The sequence below is a fragment of the Fundulus heteroclitus genome, chromosome 23 (assembly GCF_011125445.2).
Source record: "Fundulus heteroclitus isolate FHET01 chromosome 23, MU-UCD_Fhet_4.1, whole genome shotgun sequence".
In the NCBI taxonomy this organism is placed as follows: Eukaryota; Metazoa; Chordata; class Actinopteri; order Cyprinodontiformes; family Fundulidae; genus Fundulus; species Fundulus heteroclitus.
Window position 1 is genome coordinate 3,657,292 of NC_046383.1, and position 20,392 is coordinate 3,677,683.

Genomic DNA, 20,392 nt, shown 5'->3' on the forward strand with positions numbered 1-20,392 from the left:
GGTTTGGGGATTGGCATGCTAACTTAAAATAAAGTGAATACATTTTTCACTTGTTCTCAGAACAAATTTAGCAGTGGGCACCGTTCTCTCAGCCCTGTCTTTGAGGGGCTCAATCTTTTTCCCATGCGTTTCCTCTATAAATCATCCTAGTGGGGCAGTCCCATCCCCGCTGCATTGCACTCCCCCAGTGTTCGCAGTCTTTATAAATAGCGCTAGAGCACACCGTGAGCTATTATTTCGATCGCCTGTCAGCTCTCTGCCTGCTTACCCCCCGTCCCTTCCCATTCCCCTCTTCAAGAATGTGTGTATAGAAGGCCTGACTTCTGCAGCTGAGCGTCTTGTGAAGTATGAATAGACAGAGCCAAAATAAACTTTTTTCATGTTCTTGCCACCATGACTACAAGAGCAAAACTCTCTGTTCTCATGGAGTATGTAGCTAGCTTTACTCTTTGGAAGACAGGCACAAAGTAGAGCATAAAAATATCCCCAACTGTGAACTTTTCAAAGAGCACTGTTGTATCATTATCAGAACATGAGAATAATATTGTACAACTACAAAGCTAACAGGACTTAGTCATTCGCCTTAACTCGCAGGCCAGCCAAGGAGCGCATTAACCATAGTTAAGTCATATATTTCAAAACTGCCATTTGTGAAAGAGTGAAAAGTAGAAAGGCTTTGTTGATAGAAGCTATAGGAATCCCCATTTAACGTGTGCCACAAATAATTTATGTTGCACTGCAAATATTTGAAGGCAGGTGTTTTGGTGAAAGTTAAACATTTCGGTCTGTATCCCATTCCTAAAAACACCCCATTTTTACCCATCCTTACTATGTTTTTTAGCAGGAACAGGGAAGCTGCCCAAGGTTATTGGAATGATGATGATCTGATCATTTCTAAAATGATAAGCTGCTGGTTTTTGCAGGATGAGATTTATAAATAATCATCTTTATTTGTCATTGCAACTTTGTACATTCCAATGAAATTTGTCCTCTACATTTATCCCATCCCTGAGGGAGCAGTGGGCTGCCACTGTGCGACGCCCATTCAGGGGCTCTGCGATCCAGAGTGGCTGTGGCGGCCACCACTCCCCCAAAGGGAGTGTGTGTGTTTGTGTGTGTGTGTGTGTGTGTGTGTGTGTGTGTGTGTGTGTGTGTGTATCTGTGTGTGTGTTCAAAGGAGGGAGGATTTTGGGCAATTGGAGGGTTCACAGAAGACGGGGCTTCCCCAGGGTGCCATTCATGGAAGAAACCCTACTGCTCTTTGTGTGTGTATGAATGTGTGTATGTGTATGCATTATACATGTTGAACCATTACAGTCTTCTTTGATGCCCATGAACAAGAGGAAAGCATCACGAGCGCGGCTCGTTAGCGACCTTTCTGCAACGCTATGTAACAGTGGATTCACCCTGTGTTACTAAAGCAAAGACGTTTGGAGCAATATTCTCTGTAACACATACAGAGATGCTGTTTCTCTTACCATTCCACTTCCACCAGCCTGAACTGGGTTCAGCTCATCTGGAGCTGAGGAAGTTTCTGGGGAATATGGCGCCCTCTGTGCACAGTTTAACGCACTCAAAGGTCAAATGGTGTCCATTCGTTTATTTTGCAGCCTGTGCATTGGTATGCCAAAACATGGACGTGAGGGGAAAGCAAAGAAGTGATGTTCCTTGGACAGCTAAGGATCCCAAATTTCTTTGTGATCACAAGGAAGACGGAGACGCGGTTAAGGTTGCTATCAATCCCCCCGCAGGGCAATCATCACTAATATCATTTGTAGTGTTTCCTACTTCTACACCCACTCTGGAGTATATGCAATCTATTGCCTAGCCCACATTCTTGTCTTTGCAACTCGACCCGGTATTACTTAAGCAAAGAATTGGTTCCCCGCCTCTGTGGAAACTAGATATGGGTGTAAATAATACGCCTCGGCACTTTGTAAAAGCCCTAATCCCAAGAAAACAAACCTGAGTGAATCAGACCCACCTGAATTGCTTTCAGGAAAACTAGATAATCAAAATGCAAAGCAGCCTTTGATGGAAAAAGGAGCCAAGTTCCAGCAACAAATCCCCCACAACTAACATCAGCAAATTCTTCCCTGAACTTTTATTTGTATTCGGTGTTTGGGTATTTAATGTAATCATGCCGCATTCGGGGCTCCGTCAATGAGCTATTCTGATTTATGTCAGGCTGAATCAGACTTAGCACTGAGGGGTTTGCAGACATCATGAATGAGAAAAGGAGCCACACACTGCACACATTAGGGGTCCCACCATCTCCCGAGACAGGGGGGACAATGGAGACGGAGCAGAGATAAAGGAGCGGGATAACGGGGGGTGAAGGAATGGCTCACGCTGATCGGACCCGGAGAAGAATGGGAGAATGGGTGAAAAGAAAGGCGGAGGCCCGAGACACTGGCCACACAGGGCAGAGGGAGCAAGAGGGCTCTGAGAGGCCTACGCTCGGTCATAGCCCATTAGGCAGCCTGGGTGAAAATGCTACAGCTCATTACATGCTCTGCCTCAGTTCTGTGGATGAACAATGCACAATTACGCTACCCTGCTGCTCCTCAAGCCATACTGCTGCATGCCTCTGAGGCGCCTGATACTGCAGCTACAGCGGCCGGCCTGCCAAAAGCCTCTGCGCTCTTCAAACAGCCATACATGCACTCCCTAAAGCAAATCCAGGTTTATGTCAAGAAACAAAGGAACTGTATGAATTTGCTCCAATAAAAGGAGAGGAGAAACAGGAGAGACGGCTGAGCCACTGGAGAGAACAAAACAAAGGTATAATGCGCCATTTGTGAAAGCAACACAATGACGTTTGCTCCCTTTTGTCTGCTCTGTACTCTTTAAATTCCTTAAAAAGGTAGACATGTGACAAAGAGATAATTCTTTTGTTTCTCATTGGATTGAGTTCCCCCCGGTGTTATAATTGCTGCTAAGGAGGAGCAAGCCAAACATAAAGGGCATAAACTGAGTCTGAAGACGCGAGTCCAGTGAAGAAACTAGCGGGGTTAGTTGCTGTTTTTGGGTAAAATCTAGACGTATCAATTTTAAATATTTCTATCTCCAAAATCAGATCCTTTCAGCTGAAAGATGACAATTAAATGTGTGTTTGAACTCCTGATGCTATCCTGTGTTGGAGGTGAATTATTTTGTCAGTGGCAAATGCTACTGTTTGGGAACAGAACTACACCAAGGGAACAAAAACCGTAAACACTCAGTTTTTAGGACCTCGTCAATCAATATCTGTGTTTCTACGGATTATAACGCATGGAAGTCCAGAATATGCAGCAGGTTATATGATAATCAACTATTATAGATCTTCTGTAACCCCCAGTTGGTCGAGGCAGATGACCGTTCATACTGAGCCCGGTTCTGCTGGAGGTTTTTCTTCCCGTTAATGGGGAGTTTTTCTTTCCACTGTCACTTCATGCTTGCTCAGTATGAGGGATTGCTGCAAAGCCATGGACAATACAGACGACTCTCCCTGTAGCTCTACGCTTCTCCAGGAGTGAATGCTGCTTGTCGGGACTTTGAAGCAATCAACTGGTTCCCATATATAGGAACTTTTTGACCAATCTGTATAATATGATTGAATTTGACTTTGTAAAGTGCCTCGAGATGACATGTTTCATGAATTGACGCTATATAAATAAAATTTAATTGAATTGAAATTGAAATATGCACCAATCAGTCTTTTCCCAGCCAACACCAATTTCCTGTTTTCTTTAAGATCTGAACTGTAAACTCCAATTTTTATCATTCCGATTTTTTTCTAAAGTTAGGAAATTTCTAATTTCATGGTCAACTACTATTCCTGATGTCAGCAGATATTCTTAACATTCATAATCTGCAAAACATATTTTTCTAAAAACTGTTCAGACTCCTGACTACTGAAAAGCATATCTGTTGCATTACAGAAAGTAATTTTCCTCTTACACATTGTCTTTTGATTATAGTATGAATGTTTTTGATTAAACAGAAGTTATTTTTGGTTGAATCAAAACATATAGAACCGGCACATGGTTAAATGGTGACGCGCTACATCATATTTGTGTTCATGTGTATTTAATGTTTCAGTTTGACATGGGGATGTGAGATGTGCGGTACAGAAAGCTAGACCTACAAAACACAGTTGCATCAGCTGAAATTTGTCTCTGAATACCTGAGATCTGGACTCGTCTACCTACCAGCAACATCCGCTCGCTTTAAATTTCCCTTCTTGCTATTCTCCAATTATGCATGCGGAAGTTGACATTTAATCTGATGGGAGAAATGCTAACGAACATGCTCCTGCTTTGTTTTAAGCAAAGCAAAAAAAAAAAAAGATAAATAAATAAAAAAAAATTCAGGACACTTGGAAAGGTCACTCCTTCCTGGTGTCAGAGCAAAGAAAAAAGTTTTCCTTCGCAGCGAGGATTGTTAAGTTAAACTGCCTCCCTCCCCCGTCTTCCCCTGCCATTCAAACAGGCAGCGACCCTCGGGACAAAGCCCTGGGAAATCTCCCAACAATAATGTGGCTACAAGTCATACAACAAAGACAGGAAAGAGAAACACAATTATAATTCGGATATCCATGAATTCTAATTAATACCTTTTCTCCCTGCACATTTGGAGAAAATTAGTTTTGGCCAGACGTAATTGTCATTACGAGTGAACTGTGATTACTTTTTACTCATTTTGTTTACTTTTTTTTTCCTCCCCATTTTGGTTGTTACAGACAAAAGGACAAAAATCTTTCTCTAAAGAAATGCAAGAACATGTCTTACTCTCATGCACACTCAGAATAAAATATGTCAAGAAGGAGTCCGGGTTTTGTATTGTTTCGTGATCGTAAACATGTACTAGCTTCTGAGAGCCGAGGAAAGATGGCAGCTAGTGCTCTGAGCTCACACTGAAATGAGATTCTCCTCCAGGTTATATCCTAAAGTTTGCGTTTCTGTATGTATAAGCTGACCTTTGCTGTGCTCCAATAATGTAAATACAGGCATTTCCACCACAGGCAGCAACATTTGCATGAATGAAAGATGGGGGTATGTTCTTCTTTATTCTCCTGAAGTCCTCGATTGTCAAAGGTGTTCCCGGGAATAACAACAGAAATAGGGTTTAACCCCACTTTAGCTTTGTGGCCCACTGCTGACCTTGACGTCTTTGACGAATTTTGCAGCTAAACGTGTGAGAGGCTGCATATGAGCACTTCAGCAGACCTCAATAAATCTGTGTTGATGATGCATTTCTCCTCTTCAGTGTTGGGACTTGAACACTGAGAGATCTCCATTAAAGAGGAGCAAACGGCGTGTTTGCGTCGGAGAGTTTAATTTGAGAAATAAATAAAAAAACAACGCTGCAAGAAACTAATTTAAATGGGTAATTACATCCACGCAGCATTGCTTGCAGGGCTTAACAAGGTACATAATGATGTCCCCCTTCCCCAGCGATAAACATCATCACTACGTCCATTTCCTTCACTCCATTTAGCCTTTTCTCATTTGCGGGTGGACCCATCAACCTATAAGCCCAATGCCATTACACCCCTTCTTGCATTTAGATTCGCGTCCAATAAAGACCCTGCAAACATAAATTGCTGGATGGCTGCAACCATTATGTTGCTATTTTTGGCTGCGCAAAAATCCCCCTTCATTTGACGTTTAATGGGTTTACAAGAAAGCTAATTCTGCCTTTTTGATAGAGCTTTTAAAAGTAATTTAAAGTGTGCTTTCCCTCATTTTGTTGAAAAAGTCGTTTCTTAAATCAAGTAAAATGATCTCAAGAGGACGAAGGATGATTAAAGTTGATTTGATGCAGCTTTTCTATCAGCATGCCTCCCGATGTTTGCTGTTGCAGGGATTTCAAACGGCAGATGAGAAAGGCTGGTTATCATGTTACAACTCCAAACCTCATTGCATTTTTTTTTGGGGGGGGGGGGGGGGTATTTAATGTGACTGAAAAACACTAAGTACAGTATAATTGTGAAGCAGAACGAAAAGATGTAACGTCTTCCAAATGTTTTACAAGTAAAAATCTTAAAAGTATAAACCCCACTGTTCTCTGAAGGCCTTAGAGGTTCGCTATAAAACATCACCGACCAAAAATAATTTTTAAGACCAAGGAGCAGCCAGAAAGGTTGGGGATAAGGTTTTACGGACGCTTCAGGCAGAATTATGTTATAAAACAATGTCTTATGTTTGGAGCATTTTACGGAGCACTGCAGGGGACTAAGATGCTCTGGCCAGGTGGGACCTAAATTCCAACAAACACACGCTATGTGCCGATGGAAACTAAGATCACACATGGCGGTGGCAGCATCATGCTGTGGTGATCCTTTTATGCAGCCAAGAAAGGGCAGCTGGTCAGACCTGATGGCGAAGGGCAATACTAGAAGAAAACCTGTTAGCAGCATCTCTCTGAAGATGATAAAACTTAGTAAAAGTAGCATCAGCAAAAATTACATAATGTATGTTTTTTTTTTATTTAAAACTAATTAAAAATGCTATGTCAAATGTTATTTACATCCTTCTTAGTATGTAATGAAACCAATACAAATGGCTTTACAGCGATCAAACCTTTCTTCTAATTGCTGAGCAGCTTTGCGTGTTTCCACTGGTCTTTTTTTAAGGCCTCTTACCATCACCCTGACATTTAGCTCCCTCCACAGGTTCTCCGTCATATTCAAGCCAGTCACCCGAAAGCAATACAATTACTTCCAATCAGAAAAAAAAAAGATTTTGGTCCGATTATAAGATTCCTTTAAAGCTAATCCTGCCAGAGGTATGAATAATTTTGGGCTCATATAGATTCTTAAGCCAAATGAACATCCCACAATGCAGCGGCTTTCTCTAAAGGTCACGATGATTTGTGGAAAATAATCTCGCCCTCATCCGAACACTGCATTTTACAGAGAGAAATAACACGTTTCAGGCAGCAGAAACACAGGTTGAGAAAAATCATTGCCGTTCTATAAATAGATCCCACTACCCGCACCTCTCTTTTCCACGTTTCTCTCCCTGCAATTTGCCAGGACTTGGCGTTTTCCTTACCGCACTCCCCCTCCGTACAATCTGTACAAGTCATATGCAGTTAAGGATAGTCATGGTGACGTGCGTACGTCAGCCGCTGTCACTCATGTGTTTTGACTGTTAAGCTCTTCTGGCTGGATGCTCTGATCCTAACAAGAGGGTGGCAACCCAGCGGGCCCGGCTGCTCCTGACCGGCTGCCTGCGGCTGTTATGTCAGTTCGTTGTACCTCCGCAACATCGGGGATGACATGCAGTGATGGGGGTGTTCGCGGGTGAGGGCTATAAAAACCTAACCGAGTGTTAAACCATCACTGCTTGCCAGGGACCTGAAAACCATCTCGTTGAGTAATGTCACTCAGTGACCCTTAGCCACACCCATACTGTGCCTTAAACAGGATAGGAGGAGCCAGCGGAGGATGATGGCAGGTCCATCACTGTCACTCCGCTAATTTGCTTCTGACAGACAGCTTTATTTCACCTTATAAACAGTGACACTTGAAAAGCGGAGCGTTTTCTAAAATCGCTGCCTTACAAATGACCTCTCTAAATAATTAACAGGTTCGTCTGCCGCTAAATCAAAGCTCGTCTGGAGCTTCTGGGGATGAAAGATTATTTGCAAACCGCTTCAAGAAGGAGGAGACTTTAAAGAATGCAAAATACAACTCCTGAGGTTTCAAAATGTTAAAATATATATTAAAAACACACTATAAAAGATCAAGGACTTCTGCAGCTCTTCCTTTATTGCAAAATATCTGTCATGATTAGTCTCTGACAAACTGTTGAGAACTAAGGAGGTTGTGTAGAGGTGGAACGCTTGCGTATCTTTATATAAAAAGCTGATAAACGTATACATTTTTAAAGGATTTCCAAACGTCTGCGCGAGCATTCATCTGCAACAAGAGAGACGAGACAAGATGAGAGAAAAAGGGGCTCTGCTTTCAATTTGTGCTTCTCTGCTATCTGTGTTGTTTTTCTCCCAGTTACACTTTCAGCCAGCAGTGATGTCCTCCACTTTATGTCAATCACAGCTTGCTGAAGACAACAAACAAGCAAACAAACAAAGCGAAAGCATTTTGCAGGGAATCAGTCTGCAAAGATGAAATGAAAGAGAAGCTGGGAATAAATTATCAAAATCCGCTCGACTGTCCCGACTACTCAGAAGATTCACAATGTTAATAGATTTTTTTTTTGTTTTAAAATTGAACAGCCGCTGAGATAAGAACATACAGTATTTATACCTCCTCTGTGTTTTTACACTTTGTCATGTCACAATTACAAACTCCAATGTATTTTACTGAGGATTGGTTGTGGTATACCGACATGAAGCAGTGCACAACAGGAGGAGGAAGGATAAAATGACATTTCCTACAAAATACTAATTAAAATCTGTATTTGTACTATGTCCCCCCCCCCCCCCCCCACACACACACACACACACACTCAAAACTATGTATAGAACTATCTTTCTCACTAACAACAGCTGCAAGTGTCTTGGTAAATGTCTCCATCAGCTTTGCTCTTCTAGACATTGAAATTTGTGCTATTCTTTCTTTGAAAAAACACCCCAACTCAGTCAGAGATGTTTTATGATGCAAAACGAAGTCCAAGCTCCAAAAATCCAAAAACTTCAACTGCAGATCATGAAACTTTTTTATTACAAAACAAACCAGGAAAAAGGATGGTGGGCAGAATTAGATGGAGCAGACTAGAGCGGGATTGAACAGTGTCAAGCAGAGGAACCAGCAGTGACTACAGAACCCAAAGAGGAGTATATGCTGAGGAGAACTGATGAGTGGAACCAGAAACAAATCAGATTAGTGCAATCAGAGAAGAGAAACAGAAGGAATCAGAGAGAATGAGTGGCAGAACAGGAACTAAACACAGACCAGAAACCAATTAGCAATACACCAACAGATCACAACTAGATATAAGACCCAAAATCAACAGAGCAAAGCAAAACTCAGAGACGGTAAGAAAACAGGACCTAAAGAGAGGACAGAACAGAAAGGTCCAGACTAACTGCACCTCCCTAAAACAGGAAGCTACTAATAAGAAACCAACTATAAAAGGAACAAACCTAACTACCCAACGGTGACAAGGGCAGGTGAACTATGGCCCCAAACTCAAAGTTTTGGCAGCTTCAAACAGCTTTCTTCCTCTGTTGCCTCTATATTTAGCTCCATCCATCTCTCATTAACTCTAACCACCTTTCTTATCTCTGCATCTCATCCCTACAGCTGGATGCTTCAAATACCATATGACGCGCAGATTTTTTTTTTCCCAGCAAAAAAAAGGAAACTTTTTGGTTTTGTTTGATTGGGCTAAGTGTGAAAAAGTTTAATATTTATGAACACTTTTCAAAGAACAGTAACAGCTGTGGATATGTCAAAATATTCAAACAAAAAAAGAATTCAGAGGAAGTGCTGATGTTTGATTAATAAAAAAAACAGTTTTTCTTAGTTGCTTCCCTATAATCACGTAAAATGGTAACGTCTCAGCCCTTATTTAAAATAAATGTGACAATATAAAAGAAATATAATGTCTGGGTGGGTATTCATGAGTGAGTGTGTAGGGGGGATTGGCACTTTACCAGATGTGTAGTATGAACCGACAGCATGACATCTATTTTGCATGCTCAATATGACACGTTTGAATGCTCTCGTGCATATTGTCCTGATGTGAAGCAACAAAAAGGGATACGCTGCCTCAATGGAACCACTCCCTGTTGTTCCTCCCACGTAAATACCAAAAACAACCTCCTTACTTACAGGGAAAGAAAAACAAAGAAGACTCGCGGCCATGTTGGCTGATTTGTTCCACTTTCCCTTTTTCTATTCTAGCTGGCCTCGACTGGTTTGAGTAATGTACGGCGCGGATTTCCGTTTGAAGTTGAAACTGCCATTCAAATCATTAAAACTCATGAAACAGGACCAGGAAGAGCAGCAGCGTGAGCATCAGGAGGAAGAATGCGTCGGTTATCAGATAACTTTTACTCGTGGGACTGTGTCTCAGCTGAATACTGAACATCTTGCACAATGGAGGGTGATCTCCATCCACCTTTTTCAAAATTCACCCGCTGCCTCTTTCGGATTGATTTATCATCCCTCCAAATGAAAAATCCTCCTTCTCTTACCTGAATCGTGCTAATTGATATAGTAGGATCACTCATTTTCCCGCTCAGCTCATTATCAGGATTCACAGGTGTGAGAAGCCTTACTGAGCATTACAAATTCAAAAACACATTCTAGCCAAAGGCCATTCCTTTACTGTATAATTGTCTCCCCCCGCCAAGTGATTCACTATAATTAAGCCATGGAAGACAACTTTATTCTCCTGTGAGCATTCATATTAGTGCTACCACAGACGGGTCTCACAAACATCTCACAGCTGATGCTTTTAAAGACAATGGGTAGTCATGTTTAAGGAGGAATCTACAGGCTTACATTGTCACAAGAGACAATGCAATACACACAATGTAACTGCAGGTATGAAGCCTTCAGGGAGACCTGTCACTGTTATCTTGGCCGAGTCTGCAGTGTCTGTGTGTCTTTGAGAGGAAAAGCCCGACTCCAGCTGCTGCGAAATATGCAGGATGCTCACTGGCCCACATATACTAACAACAGAGCAGAACTCTGAATTAATCACACACATAAATTATGACTAAAAATAAATCTGTATCCTTATTTACTATATGAGCAAATCCCAACTGTCAATGCGGACTAGAGACCATAGAAACGGGCTAGTGACAAAGAACAGCATATTTTTAGCTTCAGCGACCCTAATTGGTGACCGGCCAGTGGGAAACTGCAACACTTCAACAGAGAGAAAGAAAAATAGAAAGATCAAAGTAAAAAAAAAAGAAACAATTAACAGCTCCATAAAACAAATCAGGCCAGTTAATGCACCACATCACAATGGCAGCAACACTCTTCGATGTGGAAACTCCTCCTAAGTAAAGAAGAGTATGCTTTAGCTATGTTCAGTATCAGTTCATACCGTATGTTAATCCTCAGTTAAAAGCCTGGGAGCTAGCAGCAATTTAAAAGGAAACTGCACTTTTGCTTTACATGTTGAGACATGTCGGTAGTTTATTCAGGCTGAGAGACAGCAAGGAAGAGTAAGATTGGCAGATAACAGGAAGGCTGAACATATCACAGCAAAATTGGTCTTTTTTATCCTATTGACTTTTCAACCTCTGTCTGTCATGGGGCCAAGTGGATTAAGAAAGGTCTTTTAGAAATCTCAGCGTTAAAGGATCTACATTTGTTAGGGAAGTTGCTCCCAGACTTATCTGACCCAAAAAGTAACGAGGGAAGACACCCCTGACCAGTGGCGACTTGTTAACGGTACAACTGCAGGAAAGAAGTACAGACACAGTCGACATAAATCACAAACAAAAACTTAGCCCATCTGTTCTCTCATCAAATGTGTCTTACTTAAGAAGATTCAGCATTCCCTATTTTGGGTTTACGAATGTCACTCCAATATAAATGATTAATAGTTCCACGCAACTTTTGCTTGAGGATAAAAAAAAAGCGGATAATAGAACTTGGACTGAACCGACAGGACTTAAAAAAAAAAATCCAGCAGCAGGAATACGAGCATCGACGGATAAATGTTTAAGTAGCATTTATCATTTTGTGGTAATCTATGACTTCTAGTGCGCCCTACCAAACCTTTTTATTTAATCACTGCTCATGACCCTGACAATTGGTTGATTACTACTGGGATTGGAAAAGGGAACAAGTACATCAAAAACCATTTATTTATTTGTAAGTATTGTTTATTTCTTTTCATATTTATATCCTAAATATAATTTCACAACATATTGTTTTTTAGTTTGATCTCTAGAATGTTGGTCTTTGCCTGACAGAAAATCTAACTACGCACTGATCACTATCGCTAGACATTCAAATATCAACTTTTTTTAAAAGTAAAAGCTTTTTCTATTGTGACCGCTTTCTAATTTTCAAATTGCTGATAAATGAATCACATGTAATTATAAGGTTGACCCCAGGATCAAAATGTTCTTTTAGGGGAGCAAGACATGCACTCCAATCGCAACCACACAGCCGCTTGTTGCGTCCTATCCAGTCAGGGGGATACGGGTCAAGTCCTTGTGGGGTCGAGTGGTTTCAAGCCCGAGCCCGCTCGTTGCAACAAAGCAATTATCAGTCATTCCACTGCCGTTTGTTTGTTCTATAAATGGAATTATAATTAAACTAAACACATTTTTTATTTAGGAGCCGCATCTGTACATAGAGGATGGCTTCTGTCTCTGACAAATGTCACAGTGGGGAGGAGAAAACAATGACAACTGCCGTTTTGTGGGGTTACTCTGTTGGAGTCTAAGGCGTGCTCTCGCTGCCACTCTTCCCTACTTTGCCGATCTCACACACATAGTTGCTTTTTTTTTTCTTAGTCCAGATAAACTGTGCACAGACTGGGTCAAAGAGATGTTTGTCAACATCAAGTGTAAGAAGGAGCGAGGTGGAAGCTGCATGCTAAACAGCTCCGGCCTCTATCAGGCCAATCAACTGGCCCTTAGAAAATGAGAAAACGTGGACACCTGGCATTAGGACTCGAGATTCACCCTCCTTATCTGTCTATCTGCCCTCACGCCGCTCCATCAAGACAACTCCGAGCTTTGCATAATGAATCATCAAAATCAATCTCCTCTCCTATTTGTCTTCCTCTCCTCTTTTTCATTAGCCGAAACAAATAACCGGAGCCCTAATCCTGAGTCTAATGCGGTTTTATTGGATGCTTCAGCCACAGACGCGCAACAATGCAAGAAATATTTGATATCTTTGTGCACTGATATCAAATATTTAGTTCCTTGGCTGCGACAATGACCTGCACAAGCACACAATCACTGCTTCTGGATTGCTACATGTAATACTTTTACAATTTTTGTTGTTTTGTTTGTCGTTTTCTTCGGTGCTGGTTATTACACCCATTCACTTTTTCATCCTTTGTTGTTTTGCACGTTTCATATGCAACTTTTTGGTTCAGAAAATTGAGCTGTCTGCAGAGGAGTGTTTTGTACCTGCTTTAACGGTTTACTGTGAGTAAATAGGGTTTTATGTCTCCAATATGTAATATTTACCAGCAAGAGTTGTTTGTGTTTGCTCAGGGATCCCACTCTGTCTCGAATCTGAATTAGGACCAAGATAACTGGGAATATGGTAGATTACACATATTCTGAAAGTAATATACTATTAAATTAAGCCGTAAGAGAGATTTTACCACTTTATGAAATTTAATGCCTCAATTTAATGATAATACTAAAATTAAAGCGATGGATGGTTTAAACACCTACAGTTAAGTAGAAAATGGGCTGACACATAAAACAGAAGGAACACAGCAACAATGGTTAGGTACAATTTGGGTGACCAGTTGCCATTTCCATGGTTCTGTTCTATTTCTTTAGGTTTTCTACTTGTTTACACATTGTCTTTGCCTCTTAATAATTGTCCAAATTACTTCCTGCCCTCTTTCCCCCTTTTGCAAAGGAAATCTCACACGACACTGAATATGACCTGGCTCATGCCATTTCCCAAAGCTGCCAAGACAAGACACACACACACACACACACACACATATATATATATATATATATATATATATATATATATATATATATATATATATATATATATATATATATATATATATATATATATATATACGATCCCCCACTGACCACATAGCACCACAGGACAACACCCCAATAACACTTTCTCATCCCTTCCACCTGTGTTATTCCAACCCACACGCTCACACAGAGCAGCTCAGACAAGCCCAGTAAATCAGCATGCCTGTAAGTAGGTCTCATTGACCCCTCAGTGTCCAATAGTGCCTGGATCTCTCTGGATCATCCGCTCAATATATCAATATCCATCCTGTGTTTCTTGTTTTAAGACCTCCACTCCCAAGCCAACACACCCCACTCTCCCCACACTGAATGTCAAACGGAGATTGGACTCATCAATTTCAGGAAGATGTGTATGTGTGTGTGTGGTAGAGATTTTTATATGAGTAAGCATGACACACAAACTCATAAAAACACACGGACTGATGCACTTTCTTTCTCTCGGACACACAGAAATGTCCCGATGCCCCATGAGAGAAGTGGGTCAAGAACAGAAGGAGGGAGATTGCCAAAAGAATCCAATAGAAGAGTTCATACATAGAGAAATCCATAAACTAAAGATCAGCCGCTCGGCATACACCTGTCAGCTTGAATAGCCTTTCAAGTCAGACCTTCTTTGCTCTGCCGGAGCAATATGTGGCACGTCGGGGCAATTCGACGGCTCACCGTGCAAAGCGGCCATGCGGCAAATGCTGCAGCCAATCGGATCCGATGACATACAGATTCAAGCAATGATTACTCTTTCTGTTAGCCCCTGAAATGATGTGTGGTGGAGCTGATTAGCCGAGTCAATACATCTGGCAGGTGCACAAACTCTTGTTCGTTTTGCAGTTACTCAGCACACATCCAAACAGAGTGAAAAAGAAAGAGAGGGAGAGAGAGACAGAGAGACAGAGAAAGAAAGAAAGAAACAAAGAAAGAAAGAAAGAAAGAAAGAAAGAAAGAAAGAAAGAAAGAAAGAAAGAAAGAAAGAAAGAAAGAAAGTAAACAAGTGCAGTGAGAGAGGCCAAATAATCCACTTTGTCAGGCCTCCAAATTGTGCTTGGCAAAGCGTTCTCATCACTGGTCGGCTCCAGCGTATGGGCACCTTGAAATGCCTTGAAGGATTCCACTCAACTGACACATTGCCATTTCGAATAGCTCAGCTTTTCCATCAGCAACAAATATTTCACTGACACTATATGCTTTGGTGCAATGGGATATCTACAGATCTTAGGACGTCTTGAGAGAGGTTTGCTTTGTTAGGATTTAGTTTGACCCAGGAGATCTTTTAATTACACCGGGTGAAAAACTTAATGTTCAAAGTTATTTTTTTTTTTGCTGCTTCAATGCGTTACATCAATTTTCTCTTTATACTACACCCTGACAGCCAAAGCAGTCCGGCCAAAGATCAAGGACATAGCACATTGGATTGTATCTCACCTCTGGCAGTGGCATGCCGTTGATGATGAGGTCTGGCTGCTGGTGACCCTGCCCTGTGAACGAGTGCTGATAGCCGTGGTTGGGGGCCGCATTGCGTGAGTTCTGGTTCTCCACGTTGAGGAAGGTGCTCTCGGAGCGCCTGCAGCCCAGCGGCAGGCTCTGCTGGTGGTAGTCGAAGTAGTTGAGCGAAGAGGTGAGAGATGAGCAACTCACCACATTCATCTTGTCTGTCTCCTCGACGTCTCGCGGCACCAGGCGGATGTCATTCTTGCTCAGCTTCTTCTTCTTGCTGGATTTTTTCTGGTTGCCGTAGGAGTACTCCGCCACCCTGCGCAAGTAGAAGAAACTGAACAGACTCAATAAAGCAGTGCTCTGTCTTCCCCAACCAAGCCCACACAGTCAAAAAGCCTCGACTCCGTCATGCTGGGTAGGGCGCCAGGCAGAAGCTCATGGCCAGGGCCGGACTTAAAGATGCTGTCTTCTATCTTGTCATGTCTGTTGGTGTATTAACAAACATGAGGAAATTAAGTGGATTTTCTGGAACACTAAGGCATCTTTTAAATACCTGTGTTGCTTTTTATGTGCTTCTATTTTTAATAATGCATGTGTATTAGGATTAAGGGCGAGGGATTCACCGTGTTACTACTTTAGGAAGATGAAACTTTTGCTGTTTCGTTACCAGCTCATACATTTCTTTTTCCAAATTAGGGACTCAATTGGCTATTTTTAATATGTATTCAGTGTTCTACAACTTCCCCCAAGTAGTCAAGCAATCTATTTGCCAAATTAATAAAAAACTAAGCAACATAAGTTTTGCTTTTTTCAAGCTTCGCAATATTAGTATGTTTTCATGAGCACAGACTGAGTGTTTGCATAGCTTTTCATGAGAGTAAGTAAGGTTTGCTCATTGCTGCAATCTTTGAATTTGGTTGTGAAAATGCAGTGGTGTACATCTGTGACATGCATGGTGCATGCTGAGTGGTTTGTGGTAGCCTTTTTAATAAATTATGTACACTACAGTGTTAAATGCAGTGTAAGTTGATGCTGAAGCATCGTTTACTATGAAGCATTGTGTTTTCTATGCGACTGAATAGCAAACATGTGACAGGGTACTAGCGAGGGTATATGTATACTGATGCAGAAATCTAAAACCTCACAGTTCTGGGCGCCTCACAAATATATAAATTTATAATGTATTACAAAATCTAGTGATGGCAATATTTTTGGTAAAAACTGTGATGACAAAAGCAGTTGGGAGATATTCCTACTCTCTTCTTTCATCTGGTTCTCTTCTGTGTTACCTATTCTCTGTAACATTTTAGGTGATTTAATCTGTATACAGTGTGAGCTGCGGCTGTGAGACTCTGCCCAACAGGCTTAATTTTACATTAGCATGTAAAAGGCAAGGTCATATATATATATATATATATATATATATATATATATATATATATATATATATATATATATATATATATATATATATATATATATGCTTGTTCTTAAACTGTTGGTTGTCAAAGTAAAAAAATCGGGTATGAAATGGCCAAAAGGTCAAAGGCACAAAACGGCAAAACAGCTAAATGACCAGCACACTCTAAAACCTTGAAGTTGATATGTATCTATGAATATATTGTACTTAGCATGAATAAAAGCAACCCATGTGGGTAGGGCACCACTAGCCTTTGGGCCCACATTCTTTTGAAATCCGGCCCTGCTCATAACCCCTGAGTAAGTGTGGAACGACACACAGAGGTGACCCACCACACCCGACTTGCAGTGGAGCCATCATAGATGTTTGTTTGCATTTGCATGCTCAACAATCAACATGTCACAAACAGGCTGAATATGCAAACATGCCAAAACCACAGAGGCAAAACAAAAGAAACACACTGAACCTGAGAAGCACTACCGGTATATGCAATCATATTCAAAGCACAGAACCTTCACATATTCATTTTTTTTTCTGTCATTAGCAAGCAGGCCAACAAACAATGTAGAAAAGCAAGAGAACTGCAGATTCAAATTTGTTCGGCGGCTCTCTGTGACTTCTGCAAACTGGAGCTGAGCATTTTGACTTTAATAAGAGCAAATGAGCAGCCTGGCTCTGTTTTATCAAAGGATGCTCACATTGGGGGAACTGTCTACTCTTTGCACAGCCTTGCAGTTTTTCCACAGAATAACAGATGTTAAGTAGTCTAGTGATGACTACAACCCTCACAGGACATATTTACCATCATGTCTGGTGTTTTCTTGCAAATTTCATTTTATAATCTCTACTGACTCAAACTCAGGAAGGCTAAATCTAACTTGATTGGATAATCTCTGTGGTTTATATATTATATTAAGTCCATAGCAAATATAGAGATATCTGTGAAATTACAATCTCTGTTCCCGCCACTTTTCTGAAGTGTATTTATCCCACTGGTCACACCGTTTGCCTCACTGGTCTTTGTTATTCACCTTAATGCAGCAACTTTTTTTTGTTTGTATTTTAATTTGCATCTTGGTACAAGTGCACACCCTCTATAAAGTTCCTTCATGATTCAGAGGGAAGAACATGATAGAAAATGCAGCATCCCTCTTCTTTTTATCCATCGTTTTCACATGTTGTTCTCTCTGCCTTGTGTCAAAATTGAAATCTTGGAGGAGAGAACTTCAGAGCGAGACAGACTGACAGAGGACAAGCAATAAATTGGAGATAACTGCTCCTCATATTCGAGGTGGTGACTGAGAAGCAGAGCACATCAGCGCTGATTAAAGCTCCCAGCAGGGAGACGGGCTCACAATGGGAGAGAGGAAAGTACTGGGAGCAGTTTTGAATTTCGGATTTGTTGTTTGTCTGTCACCGTGTCTTCTCTGCACAAAATGTATGAGTGGCATTTAAATAAAAGCATTTTTTTTAATCAAGCTGTAACTTCACATATTATTTTTGTCTATTTTCAATCAAAGCTAATTCAAAATTACATCTGGAAAAGTATTTTTAGTCAAATATGACTTTGCCGGGTCAACCCTGAAAAGTGGAAGAGCAATCATTTCTGATGCTTTTACACAAGAAATACTTAATTTCCATATCTAATCTAGGCAGCTGAAAACATCTGGAAAAAATAAAACATTCAATCAGCGCAGTAGAATAATAAATCTGACTAAGATTGTGGTAATTTTTCTGTATTTTCTCCCCTTTTAAAAATGATGACGTGAACCTCAAATCAACAAAACTATGCCAAGAACAAAATATGATTATAGCTTCAGGTTAAATTCTCAAATCCAATCTATATGTAAATTTTACAGTGGTAATGTCACACATGCGGGGAATTCAAAGCCAGAGCTGATGCTCAGATTGATGAAGAAAACAGAATTGCCATAATGCAGGAAAAGAGGGGGAAATAATCAGCTGCTTTTATCCATGAACCTGCCTTCTAACAGTTCATGACACTGATGTAACTGATAATATCTTCTAAAGCACAAGGCTAATCTCCTACATTTATTTTAGAGTAGTTCCTTCTGATGTGCCTTGATGAAAACAGAGGGGAATCTGAGTGATCCTGGAGGACTGTCCATAATCACAGCAGATTAAAGCTGATAACGGCCAATCAGCCACGGTGGACGTTAAATAATAAATGTCCGGGACTGCCATTGAGGCAGCGGGACGTTAATTGTCCGGCAACACATCCGCAAATTGAACATGACAGTCGAACCGTCGTATTTATGAGTCAATTGGTTACAATGGAAGGATTAAATTCATCAATCACCGTTTGCCTTAATGTAGAACAGTGGGCCTCAGCAGAATGTGTCTGATTTAAAGCAGTCGGGTTCATTTAGGTCTACTTCAGCTGTGGAGCTGAGAAAAGAGAGAGGGGGAGGGGAGGGGGGGGGGCAACGATCTGCAGTCCTCACTTACAGGCCCTCTACATGCTGCATGATAAAAAGCAATGCACTGTCAACTGGCACACAGACACACACACACATTCCAGGGTTCCTACATAGTCTGGAAAATAAGGAATTTGACTTATCTAAAGGACAAAAAAATTCAATTTTAGAATAATTTCAGAATAAAGGACTCAATTCATACTTAGAGTACATTATTTAATGCCTGCTTGTTAAAAATGGGAACAAGAAAATGTCACTGTTTTTGTTGTGCCTCTATGGGCTCTAAGATCAGGGTTTTAAACTAGACCTGTCATTCCTAAAATGATCTATAAAACCTTTCTTAGAAAAGAAAAGAATGACCCACATCTCCAGCTATTATTTAAAGTGTCCGTAACTAATGTAGGGCAATCTAAGCCGTGTTAAGCCATATTTGACAAGATGTAGAGGGAGATTTTGAAAAGCGTCCGTATGCCAAAATAATAAATGAAATAGCCCTCTCCCACACTGACATATCAGAAGCATTACGTCACATAAAAAAATAAAACCAAACTAGGTAAATGTTTTGCAACTCACATATGCAGAATGTTTTAATAAACTCCCAGATTCTGAAGTTTGGAATTTCATTTTATAATTTTAAGTTTTGAGACGAATGGAAAAAAGAAGTGTTCCAACATCAGTACTGTTTTTATTATCCAATATATTCTTGATTTCTAAAAAATAAAGGGCTTTTCACTGGATATTTAGCTTTTAAAAGTCTCTTAGATCAGTTTTAAGCTAATTTTTAGAATGCTGAGGAGCATTTTGCAATTAAAAGTAATTTGTTTTATTATATGGACATTGCTGAAACCAGTACTGTTTTTAAATATGGCTCATCACCCAGGGTGCTATTCTGTTAGGGTGGGGCAATTAGCAAAAATTATATTAATATAGTTCTGTTCATTGTGGGATGAAAGTTGATACAAATATATTTGTTTTGATTTCCATGTTCCTTTAATAGGGTTTGAATGCATAGTGCACAAAGGAAACAGTGGAAGAAAACAAGTAATGTGACTGGCTGATGTCACAGCTTCTCATCAATCAATGCTAAACTAAAGAGTTGATTTAATGCTTTAAGGTAAAATTGATTTTTTTACCATGTTGAGTTCAAAGCATAAAATATAGAAATGGATTTAACCTCAACCTAAACACAGTGTAAATCTTCTTAAACCTTTGTCATTTTTGTGAGAACATAAAACAGAGACGTTATAATGTTTTTGGGGCATTAGAGCAATCTTAGTGTAAAAGTATAAAAACTGGGATAGAAGGATGGGGTTGCCCAGGGCCCCATTCATGTCAAAGCCGCCACTGGCTAAACATTCTTGATTCTAGAAAAGTGTTAAAATTTAAAACATACAATTTGTAGGAACCCTGACATTCACATGTTTTG

General features: G+C 40.5%; 1 protein-coding gene across 7 annotated transcripts in view; it reads right to left on the reverse strand.

Moving 5' to 3' along the window:
• The window catches only part of pcdh19 (protocadherin 19), an 84,050-nt gene that overhangs the window by 60,439 nt on the left and 3,219 nt on the right, over window positions 1-20,392 (reverse strand). For 2 of the 7 annotated variants that reach the window (XM_012861796.3, XM_012861795.3), the window contains exon 2: window positions 15,310-15,442. In XM_012861796.3, the coding sequence (XP_012717250.1) occupies window positions 15,310-15,442 (133 nt within the window). Of the gene's footprint in view, window positions 1-15,096; window positions 15,443-20,392 lie in introns of all 7 variants that reach the window. The other 5 variants (XM_036127340.1, XM_012861791.3, XM_012861793.3 and 2 more) reach the window with 3 other exon arrangements.